This window comes from Propithecus coquereli, unplaced genomic scaffold (genome assembly GCF_000956105.1).
Source record: "Propithecus coquereli isolate 6110/MARCELLA unplaced genomic scaffold, Pcoq_1.0 Scaffold214, whole genome shotgun sequence".
In the NCBI taxonomy this organism is placed as follows: Eukaryota; Metazoa; Chordata; class Mammalia; order Primates; family Indriidae; genus Propithecus; species Propithecus coquereli.
The window spans coordinates 1,182,046-1,208,365 of record NW_012146523.1 but is presented as its reverse complement, the minus strand read 5'-3'; the positions used below and the strand labels follow the sequence as shown (position 1 = coordinate 1,208,365).

Sequence of the window (26,320 nt, the reverse complement as noted above, 5' to 3'; positions counted from 1 at the left end):
GATATGTTTTTCCATTTGTTTGTATCATATGTAATTTCTTTCATTAGTGTTTCATAGTTCTCCTTGTAAAGATCTTTCACCTCCTGGTTAAGTATATTCATAAGTATTTTATTTTCTTTGTAGCTGTTGTGAATGGTATTGAGTCTTTGATTTGACTCTCAGCTTGATTGTTATTAGTATATAGGAATGCTACTGATTTGTATACATTGATTTTATAACTGAGCTTTGTTATTTCTTTTCTTCTGTTGGCTTTGGGTTTGGTTTTCTCTTCCTTTTCTAATTCCTTGAGATGTGATATTAAGTTGTTAATTTGTGATCTTTCTGTCTTTTTCACGTAAGCATTTAAGGCTATGAATTTTCACCTTAGGACTGCTTTTACTGTATCCATAGATTTTTTTTCAAAACATTTTATTTCATACAAATTTCATATCATAAAAGTATTACATGCTTGAGCCTGTCTTCCAAATAGAAGGTTTTTTCAGTTCTTCAGGCCAACCTTCCTTCAGAGGCAAATAAATAAGAAACATATTATATAGAGCATATATAGAAAAGTTTATTTTACAAGAACAAAAATATTTGGACATTATATATTTAGTACAGTTTAGCAATCCAGTTTATGTTGACAAATTAAGTTCATTGTTAGGAGGTACCCATTACACATACAAAACAACTCAATAAATAGCAGATATTTTGACTTGTAAAGAAAAAATTTTCAATTTAATTTTTTCTTATGTTTTTTGAAGAAGATACTCCATCTGTAAATTCAAGTTTGGTTGGCCCTTTTTAGTCTTCTTGCTCAATATTTTGAACACTTCCATTTTTTTCTTTTTGTAGCACCTTTGAGCTTCTTTTTCTCTTGTTTTCTTCCCTCAAATTCTTGTTTCTTAGCACCATGTTTAGCTTGTACCTGTTCATATTCTTCTTGTGCTTTTTGACTTGATGTTTTCTTTTTATTTTTCTTTGGAATATTAAAGGATCTTACTGTCTTACTACATTGTTTTTCCAGCTGAGGCTGGTCAAAGCTACACTGATCTTCAGACAGAGTCTGGTCAATGCCACGCTGTTCTTCAAACAAAGGCTGGTCAACTTGCTCTTCTGACAAAGGCTGGGCAGCTTTTCTTGGTTGCTTCCTGAGTCTGTCCTCTTCAGCTAAATAGAGATGTTTCAGATGATCTGGGTATGATCTTTAAATTGGGATTCCTGTGATGTTTGAGCCTTCTTTTTCCTCCATAGCAATTTCTTATAATTTTGCTGAATCTTCAGTTTTCTTTGAAACACAAAGCCTTGTCCCTCACAAACATTCCCCAAAAAGGCTTGTGAATACTTAGGCTGCCATATCCTCTGTTTCACATTCTTATTCCTGAATCCAACTGAAGATTCCTCCTTCTCCACATTTCCCCCAAAACCCCTTCCACTGCCACTGTGCCAGCCTCACAGACACCATTTCCACAGACCAGGTATCCCATAGATTTTGATAGTTTGTGTACCCTTTGTTGTTCAGTTCAAGAAATGTTTTGATTACCATCTTAATTTCATTATTGACCCAAGGATCATTCAACATTGAAATCACACCATGTATCTTCTCAGACCACAGTGGAATAAAACTAGAAACAATTCCAAGAGAAACACTCAAATCTATTACTTCATTTTTTAATACACATCAGCTCCTACGCTAGCCAAGGCAAAGAGACCATACCACACAGTGTTTTCACTGATGCTTAGCACTCCCCAGGATATAGGACTTAGCATGATATTATCACATCATGTGAAAAGTGGTAGCAGAAAGTGGAAGGGGATACACATCTCCCTGCTGCTGCCAATAAAAGAATTTGAAAAAGCACTGGTTTTCCATAATTAGATTTCATTTTACTTGCACAGTGTCAAATTGTAGTTCCCAACATTTTTCTGCCAAGGCCCTCTTGTTATTTTCCCCTGACACACACCTCCCCTGAATTCAGTGCTTTCAAACATCTTACTTGCCAAACTGAATTTATGAAACAATAGAATTCATTGACCTGTTTTTAGTAATTGAAGAGATATTTAATTACTAATCTGATATTTTTAATGAGCAGGATAAAATGACCAATGTTCCCACACTACACAGATATAATATATAGAAACATTTCTATATGTTTTTAAAAAACCAAAAGGCATAAAATTTTTCATGGAAGTATCATAGGCTGCCTCATATTATTGTATGATTTCCTTTGAGCCTTTTCAAACTTTTGAAATTGGTCATAGTTTTCCTCCAATACTGCTTTTATGGACTTCATGTTAAGAGCCATTTGAATAAGAAAATTCTAAGTATTCTTATACCCCAACTTTCTCAACACTAAGTAGGAATTATTCTCCTATATTATTTAGCTAAATAGAACTATAAATGAAGCCATCGGAATACCAATTACCACTGGCATTACCTTTGATCAAAAAAGTCTTTCAGTATTATTATAAAATCATTCTACAAAGATTAAGTCTATGTAAATGAATATAAAGAACCTATCGTACTCAGAAATGCATAATGAAAATATTCATGAGAATTTCGATCATTTGATACTGTGCTCCAAATTAGATCAAGAAATTATTGAAATAAATTAGAACATGAGTAAATTCTTTGAGTTTTTCAACAGAAAATTCTAATACAATTTAACACTTTTGAGCATCCAAGATATTAGGCATATAAATACAACTGAGAAATAGTTCTTAGCTTTGAGGAGCTCACACTCACGAGATCATAGTTTCTGAACACACTGCTACATATTTTTTGATATCTGAGAAGATTTAGAGAAGTTTAGAATTGGAAGGAATCTTAGAGACCATCCAACACCCTGAAATTACAGGTGAAGAAACTAAGCTCATAAACTTAAAGTAATGTACTACAGCCATGCAGCAATGCACCAGACAGATGCTTTGTTTGTTTGCATAGATGATCCTTCACAGCTCTGACTAAATTTATAAAATGTTGAATGATATAATAGATAGCCAAGCTATTTGGAACCACAAAGTGTCTATTGGTAAAATAATGCTCTCTTCTGTAATAGGTGAACCACAAAAACTCAGTGACTTCATACAACAGGATTTTATTTCTAACTCATATTAAGTCCAGTGCCACATGTTCTTGGTTGGCAGGTGACACTTATCAACGTTATTTAGGGACCCAGGCTCTCTCCTTCTTACATCCACATCTCCCTCTGGGACCTCAGAATTTTCTTCATTCAACAGAAGGGGAGAGACAGAAAATGAAACAAGATTCATAGGAGGTATTTTACAGGCCAGGCCTGGAAGTGGTGCCCAAGGCTTTTACTTATTCTATTGGCTAGAACTCAGTCACATGACCAGGCCTCACTGCAAGGGAGGCTGGGAAATACAGTCTACCTGTATGCCCAGGAAGTAAGGAGTGTACAAATTTTGATGGTGAGCCTATGTCATAAAGGACTGTACAACTGCATAATGATATTATAGAGGTGAGTTCAGGAAGGACTTGGTCTTTATATTGAAGTCATCTTTTTGTTTTAAAAGTGTCCATTCCAGTCCTCTGACCCTCTCCCAAGCAATGTCAGCATCCCTAGACAGGGCTAGGTTCGTCTATTTTACCCACTTTTTCTAGCTTCTTCTAGAGTTGGCATGGTGTAGTGAAAAGAACACAGACTTTGGAGTCTTTAGAGTCAAGTGTCCTTGGGTTCAAATCCCCAGTTTGCCACTTTTTAACCTTGTGATTTGGAGCAAGTTGCTTAAGCTTTCAGAGTCTCAATTTTCTAACTGTAAAATGGGAGCAAAAAGAATCCTAGAGTTGTGGTGAGAATCTAATTAAATCATTCAGTAAACATTTATTGAGTGCCTCCTGTGTGTCAAGTCCTGTGGTACACTCTGGGGAAGTAACAGAGATTGGGGGAAAAAAGGCAAAGAGCCTAGATCAATAAAGGATGTGTGTACAGTCATTGGCATGAGCAGGCACTGAATAAATGTTAGTGCTCTTGCATTTTGGCCCTATGCAGCTAGGCTATGAAGATAGATTTATCCCTAGAAATCCAGACAGAATAAACTAGTGCCTAATGATATATCTGTGAGATGAACAGGTCAAGTGGAAAATGTTTCAAAATGTTTCAATTGTTCCTGTTGGAAATTGAATTGACAGGGTGAGGATGTTTATTTATGTCTATGAAGCATGTTTAATTTGCAAGGGCTTAAAACATAATGATTTGAGCTGCAAACAAATACTTGTTCAGTCCCAAGAAGCGCAAACAAAGAAACATCAAAGCAGAGCCCTTTCAAGGCTGGTGGCCTTTCCATTACTACCCCTCCTTTACAAATCAGAGGAGGAGGGTCTTCAGAGGTAGTGAGTGGCTTCCTGAGGGCCAGAAGGGCAGTGAGGCTGCAGCGGCCCCTCCTGCTTGCTGACAGGTCGGGAAGAGCCTACAAAGCCCCCCAGGAGAAGGAAGATATTAATAACAAGATGGCTCCACCCAGCCACCACTGTGGCCTCGGTCTTCTGGCTTCAGAGATCCGCCTGGGGAAACCCTCACCTCCAGCCCTCCTTGCCACCTTCTTGTCTCTCAGCTCTTGTTTTATTGCATCCTATGGCTTCCAGATGGAACAGAGGGCCTTCCTATTTGTTTTGTTTGATAGCCTGCCTATTTTTTTTTATTTTCTTGCTGCATTCTTTCCATGAAGTTCTGTTTTATTTCTCTTTTATCTTTTTTATCTTAAATGTAGAATAGGATGGGGAGAAAAGGAGCAAATAATGAGTACGATATGTCTTCAACCCAGGAAAGTGTGAACCATGTGGACTCCAGCTCCACCCGCCCATGCCCATGCCCCGACCCAGAGCTGCATGGCCTTGGTTAAGGGCACAGGCCAGCAGTCACATGCCCCACGTGGCTCGGCGTGGGTCTACCTCTTCAGCTGTGACCTTGGGCAAGTTGCTTTCCCTTTCTTATTATTCAGTTTCTTCATTTGTAAAGTGGAGATGATCACTATTTGTGTCAATATTAGTATGAGGGTCAAAAGAAATAAAGGAATGTGCTTAGTGCCCGGCTGGAACGTAGTGAGCCTCACATAATAAATGATAGATGCCATCATCTTGCTCCCTCGCCACCACCACGATATCTGCAGGCCAAAGGGACCATCCTTGCCAGAAAAGCTTATGGGAACAAGTGCAGCTGTCTTATTCTCTTGCTTCACAGTTAGAGGATACGTTTGATAACACCTCGTTAACCAAATGCCACCCAGCTTTCCTGAACAACCCACTCCTCAGTCTAGGAGGTAAAGAGTCACAAGTCTGGCTCAGAAATGGCTCTTCCAGTCCCACTTTCCAGGCCTGATCCTTTGAGAATTACCCATTAATTATAAATATTGCTTTAGGATGTTTGTGCAGAAGACGCTCCTGAAAGTGTGTGACTAAAGCTTCTCAGATCCTCTGCTGCTGGCCTGCCTTCACAGGACATCTGATTGTGCTGTTCCCTCCTCTCCAGACAAGGATTTCTAAAGATCCTTTTGTGATTCTTATCCAGCCCCTTCTCTTAGGAGAACTCAGGAAATATTGTCCAGGGCTGGGATTAGCCTAATCTCTGTTTTCAAGCAGGGGCAGTTGTATCCATGGTAAATTCCCTCTCCTTTCAAAGTAGACCGTCCACAACATGCTTAATTGATGGAGACCTGGGTACGATTCAGATTTCCAAGACTGAGAATGTGTTTTGCTTCCTGATCCTAACAAGCCCCAGCCTTTCACAAGAATTTTCCATGTACCACAAATCAATTGAATAAAGGCCTTTGATCTCCATGTGCACTGGCCGAGAGGACAAAACCTACATTGGCTGGAGTATGGGGCTCACAGACATGGGACAGCTTGGCCCAGTAAAGTGATAACTTCACCAAATCTGCTTCCTAATTAGGTTTCTCTCTCTCTCTTTCTCTCTCCTCTCTCTCTCGGGAAACTGTTGCCATCTAAGGGTCCAGTCTACTTGTCACCCTTATAGTTTTTCACTACTGTTCTGGCTGCTGTTGTTCACGTCATACCACATTGCCAAAGGTGTTCACCCCTCCTTATAGAATGCCATCATTTGCCACCCCCCCAGGGGCAGCCTGGTTTAGAACATCTACCAGTTACCTTAGCAGAAAGAATCATCTGAATATTTCAGCCCAATATTATTTGACCCTAAATAGTCAGCTGCTGCATTAGTCCTGAGGGGAAATTATATACAAAAGACAAGGACTGCTAGCTCTGGAAACTGGGAGGTCATTTCACTGGATGAGGGCTCTCTGCCTTCACCTAGCCTCACCCCACACTGTCTCAGCTCTCCCTGCATTACACGGGAGGCTGCTGATGGAACATTGATTGCATTGGTAGTCAGCACATTTGCAGGGGGTCAAGGCTTGGTTTTGGGTTTTTTTTTTTTTTTTTTTTGAGACAGAGTCTCACTGTGTTGCCTGGGCTAGAGTGCCGTGGCATCATCCTAGCTCACAGCAACCTCAAACTCCTGAGCTCAAGCAATCCTTCTGCCTCAGCCTCCCAAGTAGCTGGGACTACAGGCATGCACCACCATGCCCGGCTAATTTTTTCTATATATTTTTAGTTGTCCAATTGATTTCTTTCTATTTTTAGTAGAGACGGGGGTCTCGCTCTTGCTCAGGCTGGTTTCGAACCCCTGAGCTCAAACAATCCGCCCACCTCGGCCTACCAGAGTGCTAGGATTACAGGCGTGAGCCACCGCGCCTGGCCGTGGTTTTGTTTTTTAACTGGTCAAGAGGCCTGGATCTGCAGACCACAACCCCTGGGCTATAGACCAGTACTGGTCCACAGCCTGTTAGGAACCAGGGCACCTAGCAGGAGGTGAGCAGTGGGCAAGCAAAGCTTCATCTGTATTTATTTACAGCTGCTCCCCATCACTCGAATCACCACATAAGCTCTACCTCTTGTTAGATCAGTGGCAGCATTAGATTCTCCTAGGAGTGCAAACCCTACTGTAAACTACACCTGCAAGGGATCTAGGTTGTGGCTCCTTAAGAGAATCTAATGCCCGGCGATCTGAGGTGGAGCTGAGGCGGTGATGCCAGCACTGGGGAGCAGCTGCAAATACAGATTATCATTAGCGGAGAGGTTTGACTGCACAATAAATGTAATGCGCTTGAATCATCCCAAAACCATCCTTCCACCCCACCGCAGTTCATGGAAAAACTGTCTTCGATGAAATCAGTCCCTGGTGCCAAAGATGTTGGGGACCACTGGCCTGGATCAAACCATGCCACCTTCTTGGATTTCAATTTCCTTTTCTATAAATGAGGTTGTTGAACTGGTGTGGCCTTAACATCCCTTTTTAGCTCCCACTATTCTCTAAATTTTACTACTCAGAGCCCATTGAACTAGGACCAATTGAGCTAGTTTGCCTCTGAAACTGGGCATGGAATGTTGTCACACGTCAATTTATTAATACCATACATGTCCCTAGACAGTGGTCAGGAAAACAAAGAGAACAAGATGAAGTGATTCATGAAGTCATCCAGTGTGGGTTAGCCAAGGTAGGATTACTTCAGTTTGGAATCACAGTATGCTGCTATAAAGAAAAGCAAAGACCCTAAAATGAGAAGAAATGACTCTGCAGCTCATCCCTACTGTTTGTTACTTTGCTCAAGCTGTGTCTCCTTCACTTGCCTAAGATAAAAGCCACATAGCACACCATCCAAACATAGATCCACAGCAGTCCCGAGAGAAGACAGCCTGGGGTTTATGGGGACAGGACACTTCAAATACCCAACAAATGGGCCCTATCATATCTAAACCTACAAGTCAATATTAGCAGTGAAGGGAAATGAAAATAAGGTTTGTTTGGGGCACAGGAAATGTCTTATACTGTTTCTTCCCTTGCTGGAAAGCAATTGTGGTCAATACCAAATGCAAATCATTTCTTGTAAGAAAAAAGCATGCATGATTATATTTCCCTGGCACCACATCACAGATGTGCTTATGTGTATTAATGACTTTTAAAAGTGAGTAATGCTTTATAAATCTCACCGTTTTTCCCATCTACCAAAAATAAATGTTCATGTTATTATGGCACGCTTGCTGAAAATTCCATTGATTGGAGCTGACCTTAGATAAAATTAGTGAGTCACTTAAAATACTGGTGTTCCTGCTGGCACTGATCGTATCAGTCATTCATACCTTAGTGTGCATTAATTCAATCAGACTTTCTCTCCTGGAATCGGTCACATTGATCGGTGGGGCAAAGCCCAGGGTCAGAGGAAGAATACTTTGGATTATAAACATATGAAACTCACACATCTTCCAGGTTTTCAATGTCAGAACTATTGACATTTTAGGACAGATAGTTATTTGGCCGGGGTGGGCAGGTGCTGTCCTGTTCATTGTAAGATGTTTAGCAACATCCCTGGTCTGTACCCACTAAATGCCAGTAGCACACACACCCCAAGTTGTGACCACCAAAAATATCTCCAGACATTGCCAACTGTCCCCAGGGAAGCAAAAACAAAACCAAAAAAATACAATAAAAGAACACCTACAACATACGTAACCTAAACATCTGTACCCCCGTAATATGCTGAAATAAAAAAAAAAAAAGAACACCTAGGTGAGCCCCTCCAGCCTAGGTGCAGCCCCACAGGCAGGCATGGTAACTTCCAGAGTGGCTTCTTCATTTTGACAGTTTCCCTCCTCCTCTATTATCTTTTCAGGCAAATGTATCCCTAGAATTAAGGCAGTTGTAGATAGGGCTTCCTAGGAAGTAAACTGCCTATTCCACTTGGTGTAGCGAGTATGGATCATTTTGCAATACCTTCCGCTTAACCTGCTACGTTGTCCTAAATAAACATAACAATGAAAATACACAAGAGAAACATGCCATGTTTAGGTCGGAAAGCACCTTAGCACCATCTTGGTAATTGGGTTCTGCAGAAGCTGTCATCTGTAGACATGTACCAGAACAAACAGGATAATTGCTAACAGCACAATATTTTTTCTGCTTTTGGTTACCATTTGGTTAGAAAATATCTCATGCCAAATTTTAATAAAGATAGAAATGCTTGTATCTTAAGCTGTGACTTTTTTTTTTCCAAAAAATCATGCCTTTCAAGTTCCCAAGCATCAGTGTTCTCAGACACTGTTGCTCCATGGATGAAATCAGACATGCCTATCCATTTGGACATAACGTCCTCAATATATTTCTAAAGAAATATGTCCTTTGACTCCATTCTTTTTTTCATTGTTTTTTGTTTGTTTGGTTTTGGTTTTTGGAGGTTTTTTTGTTTGAGACAGGGTCTTGCTCTGTTCCCTGGGCTAGAGTACAATGGAGTCATCAAAGCTCACTTCAATCTCAAACTCCTGGGCTCAAGCAATCCTCCTGCCTCGGCCTCCCAACTCGGAGTGCGCCACCATTCCCAGTTAATTTTTCTATTTTTTTGTGGAGACAGGGTCTCGCTCTTCCTCAGGCTGTTCTCAACTCCTGGCCTTGAGCAATCCTCCCACCTCGGCCTCCCAAAGTGCTAGGATTACAGGTGTGAGTGAGCCACTGCACCTGGCCAACTCCATTCTTTTTTGAGGAGAGATTTTGCTTCCTGAAGTGGTGTTTCCTAGGGAAATCAATGCACCTCTCTCAAAGCAATATTTGTGTTAAGATATGGCCCATGGTAATTATAGGAATTCCCAATTGCCATCAGACTAGTTGATCCCTCTTAAAGAAGATTCCAGGCACAGCCCTGCCCCTTAACTAGCTCTGTGATGGTGGCAAATGCTTTACTTCTCTGGGCCGCAATTGCCTCACCTGTAGAATGTAGCTTAGGAATAATGAAAACAGCTCCCCATTTACAATCTATTACTTTGGGCAACATCTTCAGCTCTCTCAGCCAAGGTTTTCTCACCTGTAAAATGGGGCTATTAATAGCATCTCTTTCACAGTGTTGTTGTAGTGAGTAAATGAAACACAGTATGCCTCATGCTTGGTGCATAGTAGGCCCTCTATGAGGGTTAGCTCTCAATATCATAAACTCAAAATGAAATTATCCTTTTGTCAAGTTCTAAATTATTTGGTGGTCTTCTAACCTTCCAGATGGGCAGCTAAGAAACAAATCAGTTCTTCATCACCTTGCTCATTTTGTTTGTTTTTATCTTCTTTCTAAGTTTTTTGACCATTTGGAGGTAGATCCCACCATAAACACTAACATTTTTAAAAAATCAGCAGCAGCAGCTAGTGTGGGAAACAGAATTCCTCCTTGCACAGCTGTCTCTTGTTTGGTAAATTTATTGCAAGAAAAAAAGATTTAATTAGAAAAACAGCTCTCAGTGTTTGAGATATAGAGTCAAAATATCAGAATTTGAAACAGCATTGAGATTGAGCAATAAATCTTTATTGCATACTAAAAATCATATGTTTGCAATTAAAAGATTATGAGACAAAGAATCAGAAGACCCACCCCAGCTCTTCCCCCATCTGGGTGACTTTGAGCAAGAATGTGACCTCGCTGAGCTTTATTTTCTTTAAACTTCTAACCACATATTTTAGTCCATTTAATTTAGTTATTTTGCCTGTAATGATCATCTAAGTCATTCAGTGCTGACTTCCCATTAAGAAGCAGAATTGTAGCACGGTTGGCTAGACTACTTGGGTTTGAATCCAGACTGTCATTTATCCGTGGTGCAACTTTGGGCAAGTTGCTTTCCCTCTCTGTGCTCCAGTTTCTTCAGATAAAAAAACAACGATAATATTTCCACCTCATAGAGTTATTATAAAGATTAAATGGAAAATGCTCAAAATAGGTGCCTGACACATAGCAAGCATAGATAAAATGTTACCTATTGCTTTTATTATTTTGTTGGATGGCTCTAGAAAGAAAAACCTATAAAAATATAAACTTATAATCAGAAATCTTGAGGTTTGGATTTTTCTATTTTAATGAATTAAATTTACCAACTAATCATTTAGGAAATAAAGACATTAAATGCACTCCCTTTTATTCTGCATGTAATTTCCCCAACCTGCCAATCCATCAGATATTACTTTCCCCTCTGGTTCCTGAAAAGGAAAATCATAAATGTTATCTCTATATAGTATATGTTAAATCCCACCAAAGTTTGAATTGGGTAACCATACATAACAGATTCTTTCCACTCTATGTAGAGACTGTGCCCCTAGAACAGAGTGTCTCAAACATTAATGTGCATGTGAATCACATGGGGATCTTGTTAAAATGCAGGTTGTGATTCACCAATTCTGGAACCAGAAATTCCACCTTTCTAACAAGCTCCCAGGTGATGCTGAAGCTGCCGGTCCTCAGACTGCACTTTGAGTAGCACAGCCTTAGATATTCCAGAGCCATTTGAGAATGGAGGGGGGTCCGGGGGCACACCTGGCCTGAGTTGGGGCGAGCAGGCGGAGAGGAGCAGGCCTGCAGGACCTCAGTGCTGGACCCTTCTCCAGCCCCAGCCTCATCAACTCTATTTTAAGTAATTGAAAGTTTAAGGGAAAAATAAAACCAGCAAAGTATAAAAAAGACAGTAGAAATCTCACCTCCTTCTTTTGATTTTCCTGAATTATAAAAACATCGTAGAACAGATAGTACCAAGTGATTTGACCCATCTGTAGTCCTAAATTATCTTCCACAAGACAGGCAGGTAAAAACACATAATAATTTAATTTTCCTCCTATCAATACTGTCAGGACAGTACCTGTGAGGTGCAGGTGCTAAACTAGATACTCCTAGGGAAACATTACACTCCCTGTAGGTAATTGTGTCATGCCACTAGGGCCCTTTTAATGAAATAGATTTTTGGTGTATTTAACAGTATTCTGAGGACCTGAAAACATCCAAAAGCACCTACTCTTAAAAAGTTCTCACCTGTCCAAAAACCTCACCTGCTGTCATAACCAAGGATTAGATGTGCATAATATGGCAGTGATCTATTTCTGAACAAAAGAAAAAACCAAACTTTTCCTGATTGAAATGTCTCTTCCCTAAATGAATATCTGCATTTTATCTTGATCCTATGTATTTTTCACACACAAAAAAAAAAATAATGTAAAATTAGTCCCACTGGGGTACTGAAAAATGAAAAATTACAGTGACATTCTATGAAAACCCAGGGGAGGACCTATACGTTACTTTATTAACACCAGTATATATTTTTGTCCATTTTGTTAATCCCCAACTGTAATTTGTTGAAACAATATGTGTTTTGCTGCCAAGTAATGAAACTTTTACAGTGCAATGTATAAAATTGGTCTGATTATCCAGGCTACATTTTGTCTTTTATTTGAGAAATTGTAAATCTCGAAGTTTTTTTATCCACAAATTATACTCCAGTCCTAGTTTTCAAAGTTACAAAAGATTCACATATATTTCCTACTTTGGGAAGGGGTATTGCACGTTCGAAAACATAAAATGGGGCCCATCTTATATGATATGTTTTTTCAAAAATGTGGGTTCAGACTGGCAACAAGAATAAACATTACACTCTGAACTTTTGCACAGGAGAAATCTAATCCTGGCAGTAAACATCTGTTCCCTTTTATGTGTATTTGTGGCTCCTTAATATGAATGTTTCTGCAACAGCTGTAGCTTTTCTAATATCCTAAATGGAATCTCTGTGGCCTTTAGAGTAATTACCTCAAAGTTTGAGTCATCCAACCTGAGGACTCTGATTAAATCCGGTATGAATTATGGAAAATCAAATGACCACTCCTAGGGGAGGATTCCATTGTGTCCTCCAGAAAGTACTTTCCCAGTCTTCAGGGCCTCTGGTCACCGTTCCAGCAGTCAGCTTGTTCCTGTGTGGTTAAATAATTGTAAGACGTTGCCCATGAACTTGGTCGCCACCATGTTTTCATGAGCCGAGTGGAATTTCCACCACAGTCTTTGAATACTCATTGTTTTGTTGTTTTATTTTTAAACTTTATTTCAGGCTACACTTTAAAATAGATTAACATGCATCCCATTTAAAGGTTCTAAACACACACTTTTAAAATTTTTTAAAGGTTTTCACTTATTATCAACAGATTATCAGTGTAGTTTCTAGTTTCAGAATAATTATTTGAGGTTTCTATAGCCATGATGATTGGTTTTCATTAGAATAGTGATTGCCTAATGGAATATACAGGAAAACCAGAGAAGTTGGGAGTAGCCAGATAACGAAAAGATTTGTTTGTCTCTTAGCAGCTCCCAAATCTCAACCACTTAATGGACTGAGAATTCCTGCCAATGAAATAAGAGAAACCCTCTGTGATAGCAAACTTAAATTCACTTGCACACAGGGACAAAAAAATCCAGTTTCAACAAGGAAGAAAATTAATAGGCAAGGCACTCAGTTAAAGAAAGACAAAACCATACAGCAATGGAAGGCAGCCTACCTGAACAAAGAGGCTAATTTTGCAAGATTTTGCCTACAAGAAGATATTTCTGAAGGCATATTTCCTGCAACTGGACCAGGGCTGAGCAAGCGCCGGGCAAGGGCTGAGTAAGGGCCCTTGGACCCTCCACTGAGCAGCAGTCGTTCTTGGGATGAGTGCACCCTGGTTGGAATGTTTGAGCACGTTACCCCACCCCGTATTTGGTTCATTCGTACATTCATTCTATACATGCATAAATACAATGTTAATAAACTTAATTTCTTTTTAAATTTTCAATAAAAATATAAATAGAACTTTATCATTTTCTTCCCAACCCCAGTGTCATCTTACTTTAGAGATCTCTGCTCAAGATCTTGAAATAGCCACCAACACTCAGCACTTGGAAAGGGGAAGAAATGAAGGAATAGAAGTTTGGGGAGAACAGTATGAGGAGTAAGGGCAGATAAGGAGGAAAGGCACTTGGCTGAGTGACAGGAGGATGGGACAAGCACAGTGTGAGAAGGATTCTCTCACCAACTTCTGTTTCCCACTGGGTCATGGAGGAGAGGGAGAGAGAAGTTGGAGAGCTGCTGAGTTCAATTAGATTTTACTCAAGGCAAGGAGCGTTTGTTAATATACCAAGAAAAGCTAAACAAGCCATGGCCCCAGCTATTCAGGGGCTCACATATCAAAACAGGTGAGTGAACAGTACATTGCAACACATTCTAAACAGAATCATAGGAATCGGTTAATTCTCCCTGCCCTATCTGCTCATTTGTTAAAATGATGGAAATAATACCTATTTCTTGGTATGGTTGTCCAAGTTAGATAAAATGATGTATGAAAAGTGCTTAGGCATTATCTGGCACATAGTAGGTGCTCAATGGATAGTAATTTTTATTTATGGAGACTAGTCTGGGCAGCCTGGCACACAGTAAGTGCTCAGTAAATTTGAGCTGTCATTAACAGCAGTAGTAGTAGTAGTACACATGTGAAGTACCTTGTACACAATGATAAATACAGTTTTCTTTCTTTCTCATCCTCCCTACCCCCAATTCCATTAGAAACCAGTGGCTTAGAAAGCCCCCCTCCCCATGCCCCCATGTGTGTTGCAATAGCCAGAATATTCTGCTCCGTTTTGCAGGCTTAAACTGTTGAGAATAGCGAGGTAGTATCTGGTCACAATCTCAAGAACTATCTATGTCTTCATATTGGGAATACTAGCATACACCAATAAGAGCTCAGAAGTGATACATGATGCATTCTCTTAGAATAAATAACAAATGGTTTTTGAAGGAAGAGAAACTCACCCCAGACAGGAATAGTAAGGGAAAACTATGTGGCTAGGACTGGAACTGAGCTTGGAGAGTTCAGAATATTTCTGTAGGTTGAGAGAAAGAGGGAGCATGAAAATAGATCCTACAGGTTCCTTCCCATCAGCTGAGAATTATGGATTTGATCTCTATAATTATTAGTAGTAAAAAAAAAAAAAAAAGGAAGGGGATACTTTGAACACTGACTGTATTTCTGCTCAAGGTTAGACCCATGTGTTGCCTTACATAACATTCACACCAACGCTGTGAGGTATTTTCACTCCGCCTCATCCTCAGTTTACTAATGAAACTCAGCAAGGTCCTGTAACCCTGCCATCGCAAGTCTCAAAAGTAGTAATAGTGTATTTTCTTTAAAAATAGCCAACAATTTGACTTTTCTCTATTTTGGAGAAGTCTTTCCTCCCTTGCCAAATTGTCCAAATTTATAAGTCTCATGGCATCAACTGGGGCAGCCCTCCACCCGCAGAGACCATAGATGGGAATAAACGCTTCTGGCTACTGTAGAAGGTTCCCAGGCAGAACCACCCTGGGGGGATCCCAAGGCACTGGGAAACAAGCCAGCAGCCTGCCCTCTGGTGACCAGCCCACCCCATCCCAGATGTCAGTAGACTAACGAAGTAAGCCAGTGTTTCAGAGGTCCTGCAAAGATGGCCTTGAGACACCAGCTGCCTTTCTCTGGCCTCCGATATAAATGCCAAAGTAAAAATGGTTAGTTTACCCAGTCTGGGGACTAGGAAGAACAGAGCCATCTAGCTGCCCTTTCTGCATTCTGTGGTCGCAGAGTACATCTGAGGCTACACTGCAGCATCTGCCTTTTCCTGCAGAACTTTGATGCTAACCAGTTATGGCTAACTCTGCCTTGCGTGGAGCACATTATTGCTCGATCAATAGAATTCCTGAATAAATAAGACTATATGTGCTCTTCAGATTCAGGGGTAGCTTTCATTATTATGTTCAGTTAGAGCTGTGGAAATTGACAGATGGATAATTTGATTCTAGTTCAGTAAAGGGAAAAAAGATGTGGATACCATTGACATGATACAAGGAGGACATGTAAGTTCTTGCCTTACAGAAGAGACACAGTCAAATATTATAGATATTTAGGAGAGAGACTCGAAGAGGTAAAGCAATTTGCCCCAAATCACAGCTAATATATGGCAAAGCCAGAATTCGAACCCTGGCTAGCAAAGCTTGTATTTTTACCCACTTTCCTGTTCTACCTCTAAAAAGCAAAATAATTTTTATTTTCACTAGCGGTTCTGGGAGAATACCATTGGTAGTAAAAAGTCTACATTGAATTACTTTTAGTGGTGAGTCCTCCTTCTTACAGATGAATGGCTTTTGGATAAGAAAATAGGCCTGGAATCTGTAACTAGGGAGTAGTTTTCTCTTTGTAAAATTGCTGGATTATTAGGAGATAATAGATATTAATTAGGATATTGTGCTAGGCACTGTGAGTGTTAACTAACAACAACAACAAAAAAGGAAATTATGTACATGTATGTAAATGGTTATATCACCAGGTAGAAGATGGGAGGGAGGGAGATACATGGAAAGTGTTATGGAAGTTTGTAGGATGGATGGATTGCTTCGAGAAAGCTTAAACAATGAGCTAGGCCTTGAAGGTTGACTAGCATCAAAACTGTGTCTTCCTTATTATGTTATCTGAGCCACCAAGCCAATCAAGCCAGGTATGATGATGGCCAGGCCAGCCTTTACCAAAATGTGTCCTGCACCTGCCTTGCACAGCAGCTGGGAACCCAATTTTAAAGATTCATTCCTTGGGCTGTGGCCGAACACTGTCCAGACATCCTCTTTAAAATACAACTTCTGCAGGGAGATGACTCATCCCAGGTTCTTACCCATTAACATAGTGGTGGGAGGTCATTTATCAAACTCCTTTCCTTAGGATGCCTTTAAAAATCATATTTAGAGGATAGGATGTTGGAGAGTGGGGCAAGAGAAAGAGAAGTCACTTGGATGCATAAATGAAGAACTGACACTTAGCGAGTTCTTACAACATGCCAGACACTATTCCAAGACCTTTTTATGTATTAACCTATTTAGTCATCAAAACAATAGTATATCCCCATTTTGCAGAAAATCCACATCTCTAAGCTTTCAGAAGCAACCCTTTTTTCCTGCCTCTCTAATAACCACCCTTTATGAGGCTACCAAGAAATACAAGGGATGAACCATTTCTTCAAATGGCTTCCAGACTAGATCAGAGGTTATCATCTTTGGCAACTAGAGGCAAATGTAATGATAGAAAGTCAGGGTTTAAAAAGTCAGAAGACCTGGATTTGAGTCCAGGTCTATGAGGTATATCCATGTCCCTTCCTAAATTCAGTTTTCACAGATGGAAGATGGGGATAATAATTCTACCCACATTCCCTACCCTCATACACGTTTGTCCAGCACCTACTACATATAAGTTTCTTTTCTAAGTGCTAGAGACACAGCAATGACCATACAGCGCTGGTCCCTGTCCCCATGGTACTTGCATTTCTTGTGAGGACAGATAAGAACGTTCTAGTGGGTGATAAAGTATTATGAAGAACTAAAGTCAGACGATATGTAGAAAACGGTTGGGGGACTGGTCAGGAAAGGTCCCTCTGAATCCTCAAGGACAGGAAGCTGGTTGTATGAGGACTTGGAAAGGGCACTCCAGGCATAGGAAAGAGCTTCTATGAGATGCTGTGCTGGCAATAAGCTTCTCCTGTTAGAAGAAGCTGCCATGGCTGGAGGATGGGGAGCAGGAGGCAGAGCTCTGGCAGAGGAGCTCAGGGGGAGAGGCAGGGATAGGTCTATTGGGCCTCGAGCCCACATAAGGCCTTAGGACTTTATTCCAATAGTGATGGAAATTCATCAGAAGATTTTAAGCATCAGAAAAATATACTCTAATTTACATTTTTAAAAGCTCACTCTTGCTGTTCTGTGGACAATGAATTATAAGTCGCTGAGAGCAAAAGCAAGGAGACGTGTTATGAATATGCATGAGTAATGGAAAATTGAATGAGGCAATAAGTATAATTTCTAAAGAATGTTCAAAGTACTAATCAAACGATAGGTCAATTGCTGCTCATCAAACTGAGGCCAATAATGAGAACACATCTGTTAACAATACAAAAGGTAAAGAGAGCAGGTGAAGTGCTTCCTTGAATTTTAGGTTCCTTGTTAATCAAGCAGTCCGTCAACGTGTACTTCCCTGAGTATTTGCAAAGATGAACAAAAGTGTCTAGGTCAGTACTTGGCTTATAGTAAATGCTCGACGAAATATTAGTCTCTTTCTGTCCTATATGACTCTAAAAAAATCACTTAATATGTACATAGGCTGAGAATTCAGCAAAGCTAAACCTTATGGGTTGAAGTAAAAAATTGAAATTAGAGACCTCATACCTAACGGTCTGATGCTATACCATGATAATTCTACACACTTGCTAGGGATGCAAAGCACACTATAAACACATGCCCCTAATACAGGATATAGTTTGCAGTCCCAGTACCTCGTATTTGTGGCCTTTTAATACAAGCTAAACACTCACAATGAGTGCCATGAAATCCCAGCCTGACCCTTTCTGACCACTTTGTCATAATCCTATTTCCTTTGCCTTAGCTTTTTTCTAAGGTATCTGCTCGCTCTTGTGTCCTGAAATACTTGAATATTTTAATATAATTCTCCCTTTTTTGATGGACAGATTTATTTTCTATCATCTTTAATGAAATTTCCAGAGATAGGATGTAGGTAGTTCTGTGAATGAGATTTATGTTTGCTTCTCTTTTGCACAAGAATCCTTTAGATCAGTGTTGTGTCATTCAAAGCCATTAGAATGATGGTCGTCAGATGGAAATTCAATCAGTTGCATCTAAACTTCCTTGAGACACACAGGCCAATGCAGTTCACATGTTGCTATCTAGTTATTTTCTTTGATTCTACTTATTTATTAATTCATTATAATTGAAAAATTAAAATGGTTAATTGTGAACGTGAAGTATTAAAAGCCAGATGTTAGCTGGGATCCATTAAAGAGCAAAGGGTTCATGCTTCATGTGAATAACAAGATACAACCATTTCCAGAATACTCCTTTTTAAACTGATAAGAACAGATACTACACTTGATCTTACTCAAAAAGCTGAGAAGCGATAGAATACTCCTTTTAAAATATATATCTATTTCCACTGCTTTGTGTATTGTGTTCCAGATACTGCTCAGAACAATAGGTTTTTTGAGTAAACACTTATTTACATCCATACCTGCAAGCTCCAAGATAGCATCCAATTAACATCTTACTTCATGCTTCACTCAGTAGACCCCAAAACAATGGCTGAATTTTTGAATGATAATGAAAATTTACTCCAAGGCTGTGGAAAACATTAGAGTCTGAGAAAGAGACTGCATACTAATCCAAAATCTACCAATAATTTATTTTCTTGCCTGAAATTTTCTTAACCCTGTGGATCTCAAACTCTGTCTTTTATCAGAATGACCTAGAGAAGTTGGTAGATATATACATGCCCAAGCCCCTCCAACTTTAAAAAATCTGATCTTCAATGTCATTTAATAGTATCTCAGGTGATTCTGATACACACCAAATTTGAGAATCACTGACTTAATCTTTTGGGATATTAATCCCTCCAAAAAGAAATGTCCCACCGATGGGAGTTTTGAGGGAACCAAAGGATGTAGACACTGGACATAGTAATAGCAGGAAATTACTGAAAACCATTATTGCCAACCATATGTATGTGGAGGTAGCTGGTAGTTTCCTCCAACAACAGTACATCCAGTAGGTAGAATTTAAGGAGCCTGGTGTAGTAGCTGCGGCATTCCTCCTTGGGAATGGACTAGGAAGTGCATGTGCCCCCCTGTTCTTGAGAGGATAAGAATCAAGAATTCTCCTTAAAGAATTCCCTGTTGAGTTTTCCCATGACCCAACCAGGACTTCTCAGTCTGCATGTTTCCCAGCAGTGCTCCAACCAATAAACCTGCCAATTAAGCAACTGAATATTATTATTGTGAATGTAATTACAGACAGTAATTATGAGCTTGTAAATGCCTCCCGTGAATGGAGCCCTTTTCCCAAACCATGTCAGCTGCTTTTCTTTAGAAAGTGGAAGGCAATCCTATCCCTTGCCTCACCCCAAATATAGCCTCCCCTGCTTAGAAGAAACCTCCTTCTTTCTAGCCCAAGGGACATATTAAGCAAGCTTTAATAGGCTGTGTTTTAAGGGGGAATGTCCCCTTGGAGTGGAGTCCCTTTCACCATCTGTCATCCAAGCAGTGCTTCACTAGGAAGCAGTGACTACCCAGTTTGTATTTCTTAATTTCTGTGAAGGCAGGGGAATTAATACCAAATTTTAAGGATTTCTGCAGAAAAATCAAAAATCAAAGTCTTTACAAAATAGTTTGAGAACTTTAACATTATTTAAATGAAACTTTATAGGATGCAATTTGCTCAAGATTTAGAGTCTCTGAAAATAAAGTAGAAACATGCATAGAAACATGCATGGGCGAGAAGACTTTTCATGTCTACAAAAATAAAATGAATCTCTGTAGGTCCCAAATTAACCCTTGCATTCAGTAGCTTTATATTTAGCTCATAAAAACCTCAAACCTTCATGGATAATAGATATTTGAATGAGTTCTACATAGATATATTTAGCTTGAAATGCAATGCAACCCCCCAAGATCTCAATCTGTTGCTTTCTTTTAATGGATAGTGAGAATAAGTGCCTGTAATTGCACCAGTAGCTGCCCCAGTTGAAAAATTAAAGAACTGAGTCCAGACTTTTCTGATTCACCATACAATAAATAATGCCATATAAACTTTGAGAAGGAACGATTTAACTTACCTGATACAATGCCTAGAACAGCCATTTGCATAGAGTGAATTTTTAGAACTCTTCTCTGAATGAGATCAAATTTTACACCCAAAAGCTAGCATATTATACGATTTTTTGAAGGAGACATATTGCTTACTGGCCAAATTAAGCTATTTCAAGCCACAACATTTCCATTGACTGTGACCAAAAAATCATGTGTTGATTATTACTTTGTTATTGTTGTTGTTCATGGTTTTCTCCTGGAGTAGAAATAGAGTGCACACAGGCATCCGAATTTTCTTATTGTAACATGAAGACCCAGAAGGGTAAATGAAACTTTCAAAAGTGACTGAGAGAAGTTTACACTTTAGAGAAACCATCCTAACCAATATCAACTAAAACATCAGGCAGTTTTAGAGAGGGTGCTTATGAAAACCTAAAACATGTTTAACCCTTCTGTTAAATAATTTAAAATTCATTTTAAATGTTTGAAAGGAAGCTTAAAAATTCCCTGTGATAGTCACAGGTCAGGATGGACTTGTCTCTCTAAGCACCAGGGACATGGGCGTCCATGGTCTTTTGATAATTTCAGCATGAAAGAAAATTCACATGTAAATTAAAGTCTTTCAATCACTGTATATGATCACTTTAAGAGGAGATGTCTATTTATATTAATTTTTTTTCTAATTTTCACAAACAGTAGCCTAAGAATTTCTGCAAATATGGATGACCAGATGGATTATGTTTTTTAATGTGTACAATATGCATACAAATATATATACATATATTAGCTTGCTCATTTTTGCTCTCTATCCCCATGTATACTAAAGATATTCAAGGATATAAAAATTCAACACCAGGAAAGGTTAGTGTGAGAAATTTTCCATTACAGTCCATTTTTCCCATTTTCTAGAAGCCAAATCCTCAAGTCCCTATAAATTGAAGAGATAAAAACAATATAATATACATAATAATTAACCAGCTGGTACCCCAACCAAAGAGCTTTTGGGCTCATCATTCCATCATTAGGGCTGTTAATTTGCTCCACAGCTAAAGCACTATGTGCTTCTCTTCATCTGATCTTATTGTCAATTTGGGACAACACTGAAGCCATTTATAAAACTTCTATTTGATATAAGACCCAGTTTTGTTTTTTTTTTCAGACTACCCAGGGTAGAAGATGGTAAGAACAGAGTTGTCACTCTCAGTGTGGCCACGTGAGCCTGTTCCACTTAAGTAACAGGGTGTCCCTCAGGTCAGCCTGTGATAAAACCCAAGTCAAACAAGGCTGGATCCTGGGTGTTTTATGTCCTAAGGATCTGAAAAGTGTTCATGGCCAGCCCTGACCCTCAAGACCTCAGATGGTCATCTAAGCAGTAACATAAATTGGTGTAAACTTGCTCTCGGACCATTGCTGTGGAAGTGGGATGGGTAAAAGCACGTCCTTGCCGTGGAGGAACTAATGTCTTTCTAGGCACTTAAGGGGGGATATGTTGATTACTCCGGCAGGCAATGCAACTGCTGTGGCTAAATGACCAAGGCTGACAAATTCTGCATCTTATCACTGCCGTCAAGTGGCATGTGAATACTGTCAGCCTGAAAGAATTGAGAAACAACGTGCCTTCCAAAGCTCTGCATCTCAGCAAAACCTTGACAATGCCAACAGCTCGTCATCTCATGTTTTTCCGCCCTCTAGAAAATGGCCTTCCAGCCTGGGACAAACCGAAGCACTGCCCAGACCAAGAGCACGACTGGAAGCTAGTAGGAATGTCTGAAGCCTGCCTACATAGAAAGAGCCATTCAGAGAGGCGCAGCACGCTGAAAAATGAACAGTCACCACATCTCATCCAGGCCACTTGGACTAGCTCGATATTCCATCTGGACCATGACGATGTGAACGATCAGGGTGTCTCAAGTGCCCAGACGTTCCAAACAGAGGAGAAGAAATGTAAAGGTAACCAGATTTGTATCAGACCATTATCACACGTTTCAACAAGGGAAAAAAAATCTCTGTTGTAACTGTGTGCTCAGTCTACATTTCTTCCAGTATATAATGTCCATGTGTTTTCCCCAACTGTTCTGTTCCTCGGCTTCTTTATCTTCAAATCTTTTAAACATAAATAAATGAGATCCAAAGGAAAGCAGTTCACTGCAGTTTCATGTAGTGTTGGCGACGCTTGGGGAGAAGACATTTTTACTTCTCTAATTAGCAGAAGAGTTGTTAGTTTTGGCTTTAATTCTAGTTTTGGATCTGAGTAGAAACAGACATTGCTGTAGTTGTATGAACTAGTTGCTTCGAAGCGCGTGTGTGTGTACATGTCTTTCCCCACGTTTTTGTGTGTGTATTTTCTTTTCCCAGTTGTTCTAGTAGCTAATGGGCTCCATGCCTATCTTTAACCTAAATAGACAATTCATGCTTAAAAGAGAGGTTTTAAGTTGTTGTCTTTTACTCACAAAATAAATCTTGTGTCATCATCCTGAAAGGAGAGATTATGGTGTTAGGAGGTTGTCACCTCATAAGAAAAAAAAAATGTTGAAGTGGCCTAAGTTCCCGACTGCATTAGATTTAACCGTTCTTTACCTCAGGTCGCCTCCACCCTGACAGATGTCTTTGTGCTGATCGCTTTATTGTCTTAGGGCTCCCCCAAATCTTTGCTTCTTAAATCAATGTGCAAGAAGTCAATTTGTGTCTTTAAATGTCCAGGTTTATGTAACTTCCCATTCTTTTCCAATAATTTAACATTCAAAAAAAAACAACAAAAAAAGATCTTTTTGGTTTTTCTTCAAGGATTTTGACTCATGGTAAAATTTTAAATTGTGTATTTGAAAATCTCACAATCATATACCATTATGTAATAATGAAAGTTTGCAAAGACTCCTATATATGAGCCATGAAGGACTCTTACAAACTGTTCTAACTTGAACATAAACACATGATTATATTTATCCTTCCTGCAAAAGAGCTGGTCTTTTAGCTTTTCTGAAAACACTTTGAAAGCTCCTGGGAACTACCAGTTTACCTGGGAAATTGAGTGTTCAGATTGTTTCAGTTGAAAATAGGGTTATCCAAAAAATAATAGTGAAATAGTGGCATGAGCTCTGATTTGAGTACAGTCAAAACTATACATGTTCCCTTTGGAACAATTTGTGTTTCAACTGTCCCTCATATCTTTGATTTAGGAGATTTGAAAAATTGAAGGAGCTATTTAGAAAAAGGGTAAAATAAGGTTTTTTCAAAGGAGTCAGGATGTAGGGTGTGTGTCTGTGTGCACTTGCAAAATTTGTTTGAAATACAATTGACATTTAGTCCTAGCATTTGTGACCAGATGTATCTTGAAATTTTATGGGCTGGCATTAAAATCATGTCAGGTTACAGTGAAATGCCAATGGGAAACTCTAGTATCTCATGATCTAAAAACCTCATAGACTAAATTTGATGCATTCATAATTGGTATCCATATTCATTTATTTATTCATTCATAGAGCCCATCTATATCTCCATCATTTATGAGAAATCTTGGCCTTAGGTACCTAGAGCTCCAACACTACACTTTTCAGTTTGCTGGTGCACCCTGAAAGTGAGAGGAAACAGTCTCTGTTTGTATCCAAGGCCTTAAGTATACAGTACAGTGGTTAACACTGCACATTTTTGAGACTGATATATTTGAGCTACAATCCTAGCCAGCCTTTCTACTTTCTGTCCTTGAGTAAACTTACGTGATTGTTAATACAATTAAATAACATAATGTACCTGACATGGTACTCTCTGAATAGCAGCTATTGCTATTACTGTGATCATTATTATTATTAGCTATGCATCATTAAATCACAATTTAATCAAGTTCCTTGGACCGTACTGTGTGCCTGGTGAGGAGTGAAGGGCTGCATGACAGATGGGTGCGGGTGGAGCATGTGGTTTCAGAGAGGTGAGAGTTGATCATCCGTTTTGCAGTCATTCAGCTCTCTTTCATTGAAAGTCAGCGAATTATTTAATAAGAAAATATAATTAAATTATTTAAGTTCTCCCTCAAGATTTTAAAAGGAAAACAAGTAAGATAAACTCTCCTGTCGTTTCCAGAGTACCCACCAGGGTCCACCTTGACACGGATGTGAGGCAATGCCTGGGTTCAGCATGAAAATGCCACCAGGACACCTACATCGTTATGACCCAAGAATCTTATAAACTAAATTTCACTCATTTGCAGTGGACACCTGTATCTAGTGAGGCACCAGTGAGGCCGGAACAACAACATGGTTAGCCTTTCCTTTACAGAGTTGGTTCTCCATCTGCTCTGCTTGTCAGCTACCTCTGTATAGTCACCAGGAGGAGAGTTCTATTTTGATGTCTGTCCACACTGGGTGTCTATTTCCTGGCTGTCTGTCTAATCCCCATGCATGCTTGATATCTCGGTCCTGGGCTACAGTTCCATGCATTCACCCACCAGTGTTTACTGAGTGCCCACTGTGTACAGGATGTAGTCCTTGATGTCCAAGCATAGAGAGATGGCAGCAAGGCCAAAAGGACATCCAACTTGCCCTATTCCAAGGATCCCAAGTGGAAATGATAAGAACCAAATAGCCCTAAGGATATAAAAAGTTAAATCTGTAGGAAAGGATCCACAAGACAAACTGACTGCTTGAAGTTGTGCAATAAACCCATCTCCCAAACCAGTCGTCTGGCCAGGCTAGACCAGTGCACCTCTAAGTGTGGTTTGTGGACTGGTTTCCGGACTGTGGACTTCCGCAGAATGTGTATTACCACTTCTATTGATGCAAGTACAAAAATTGAGAGTAAGCTTTAGAAACTTTCATAGCAATTTCACATTGCCAGTGACATACAAGTGCATGATCCATGGATTCATCTTGCTGAAAAGGATATAGACCATTTGGGTGTTGTCAAACTTGCCTGGTCAGTTATATGTGCCTTAGTATGTAAAAGTTTTTTTTTTTTTTTTAATTAAAAAAAATGTTTTAGAGGTGGGGTCTCCCTATGTTGCCCAGGCTGGTCTCAAACTCCTAACATCAAGTGATCATGTCAGCTTCCTGAGTAGCTGGGACTCATGGTGTGAGCCACCATGCCTGCCTTGCTATATAAAAGTCTTACGCAGTAGAACCATGTGATAGTCCATTATGAACCAGATTTTTTGAAAATAGTCTTTTACATCAAATAGTCTGAGAATCACTGATTTATGTTTATAGTACTTTTAAATGTTTTTTTTTTCCTTTAGGGCTTATTTTTGGAACATATTTTATTTTTCATTTTGGTCTGATACTGCTTTTATTTTAATCTGCATATACCTACACTCTTATCTGCTGCAGTCATCCTCAGTAAATTAATCGGTAACACATTTAACTAGAATGAGAATTCTGGAGCCCTTACACTCTGTTGCAGAGCCCACAACTCAAATCTGCTCTAGTGTCAGAGCCTATTTTAACCAGCAGTGAGTGACCCGTTCCCCTCCACTACCCACCCTTACCTTCCCAGCCCTATCCTTCTATCATCACGTTACACTTCCTTGGAGTCTTTATTGCAATTTGAACTGATTGCTCAGTTCAGTTCTCAGTTCTCTGAGGACCACATCCTGCCCCTGTCTGCCTCCTCCCTCCCCAGAGTCTGAGATAATATGTTTGGTGCTACTCAAAGTGTGGTCCACCAGCCAGCAGCACTAGCAGAACCTGGAACTTGGTAGAAATGAGAATCTCAGGCTCCACCCAGACTACTGAATTGGAAGCTCTGGAGAGGGGCCCAGGAATGCACGTTTTAACCAGCCTTACCGGTGATTCTTACTATTATTACCTGAGTATCAAGTGCTTGAGAATACTCTTAAGCGCTT

The 26,320-nt window shown here is 39.6% G+C and overlaps 1 protein-coding gene and 1 pseudogene across 2 annotated transcripts in view; one reads left to right on the top strand and one right to left on the bottom strand.

The window, feature by feature from the left end:
* Positions 1-26,320, top strand: part of THRB (thyroid hormone receptor, beta) — a 312,929-nt gene that overhangs the window by 228,220 nt on the left and 58,389 nt on the right. For both annotated transcript variants that reach the window (XM_012644577.1, XM_012644578.1), the window contains one exon: positions 22,183-22,440. In XM_012644577.1, the coding sequence (XP_012500031.1) occupies positions 22,183-22,440 (258 nt within the window). The remainder of the gene's footprint in view (positions 1-22,182; positions 22,441-26,320) is intronic.
* On the bottom strand, positions 729-20,541 carry LOC105810521 (annotated as a pseudogene).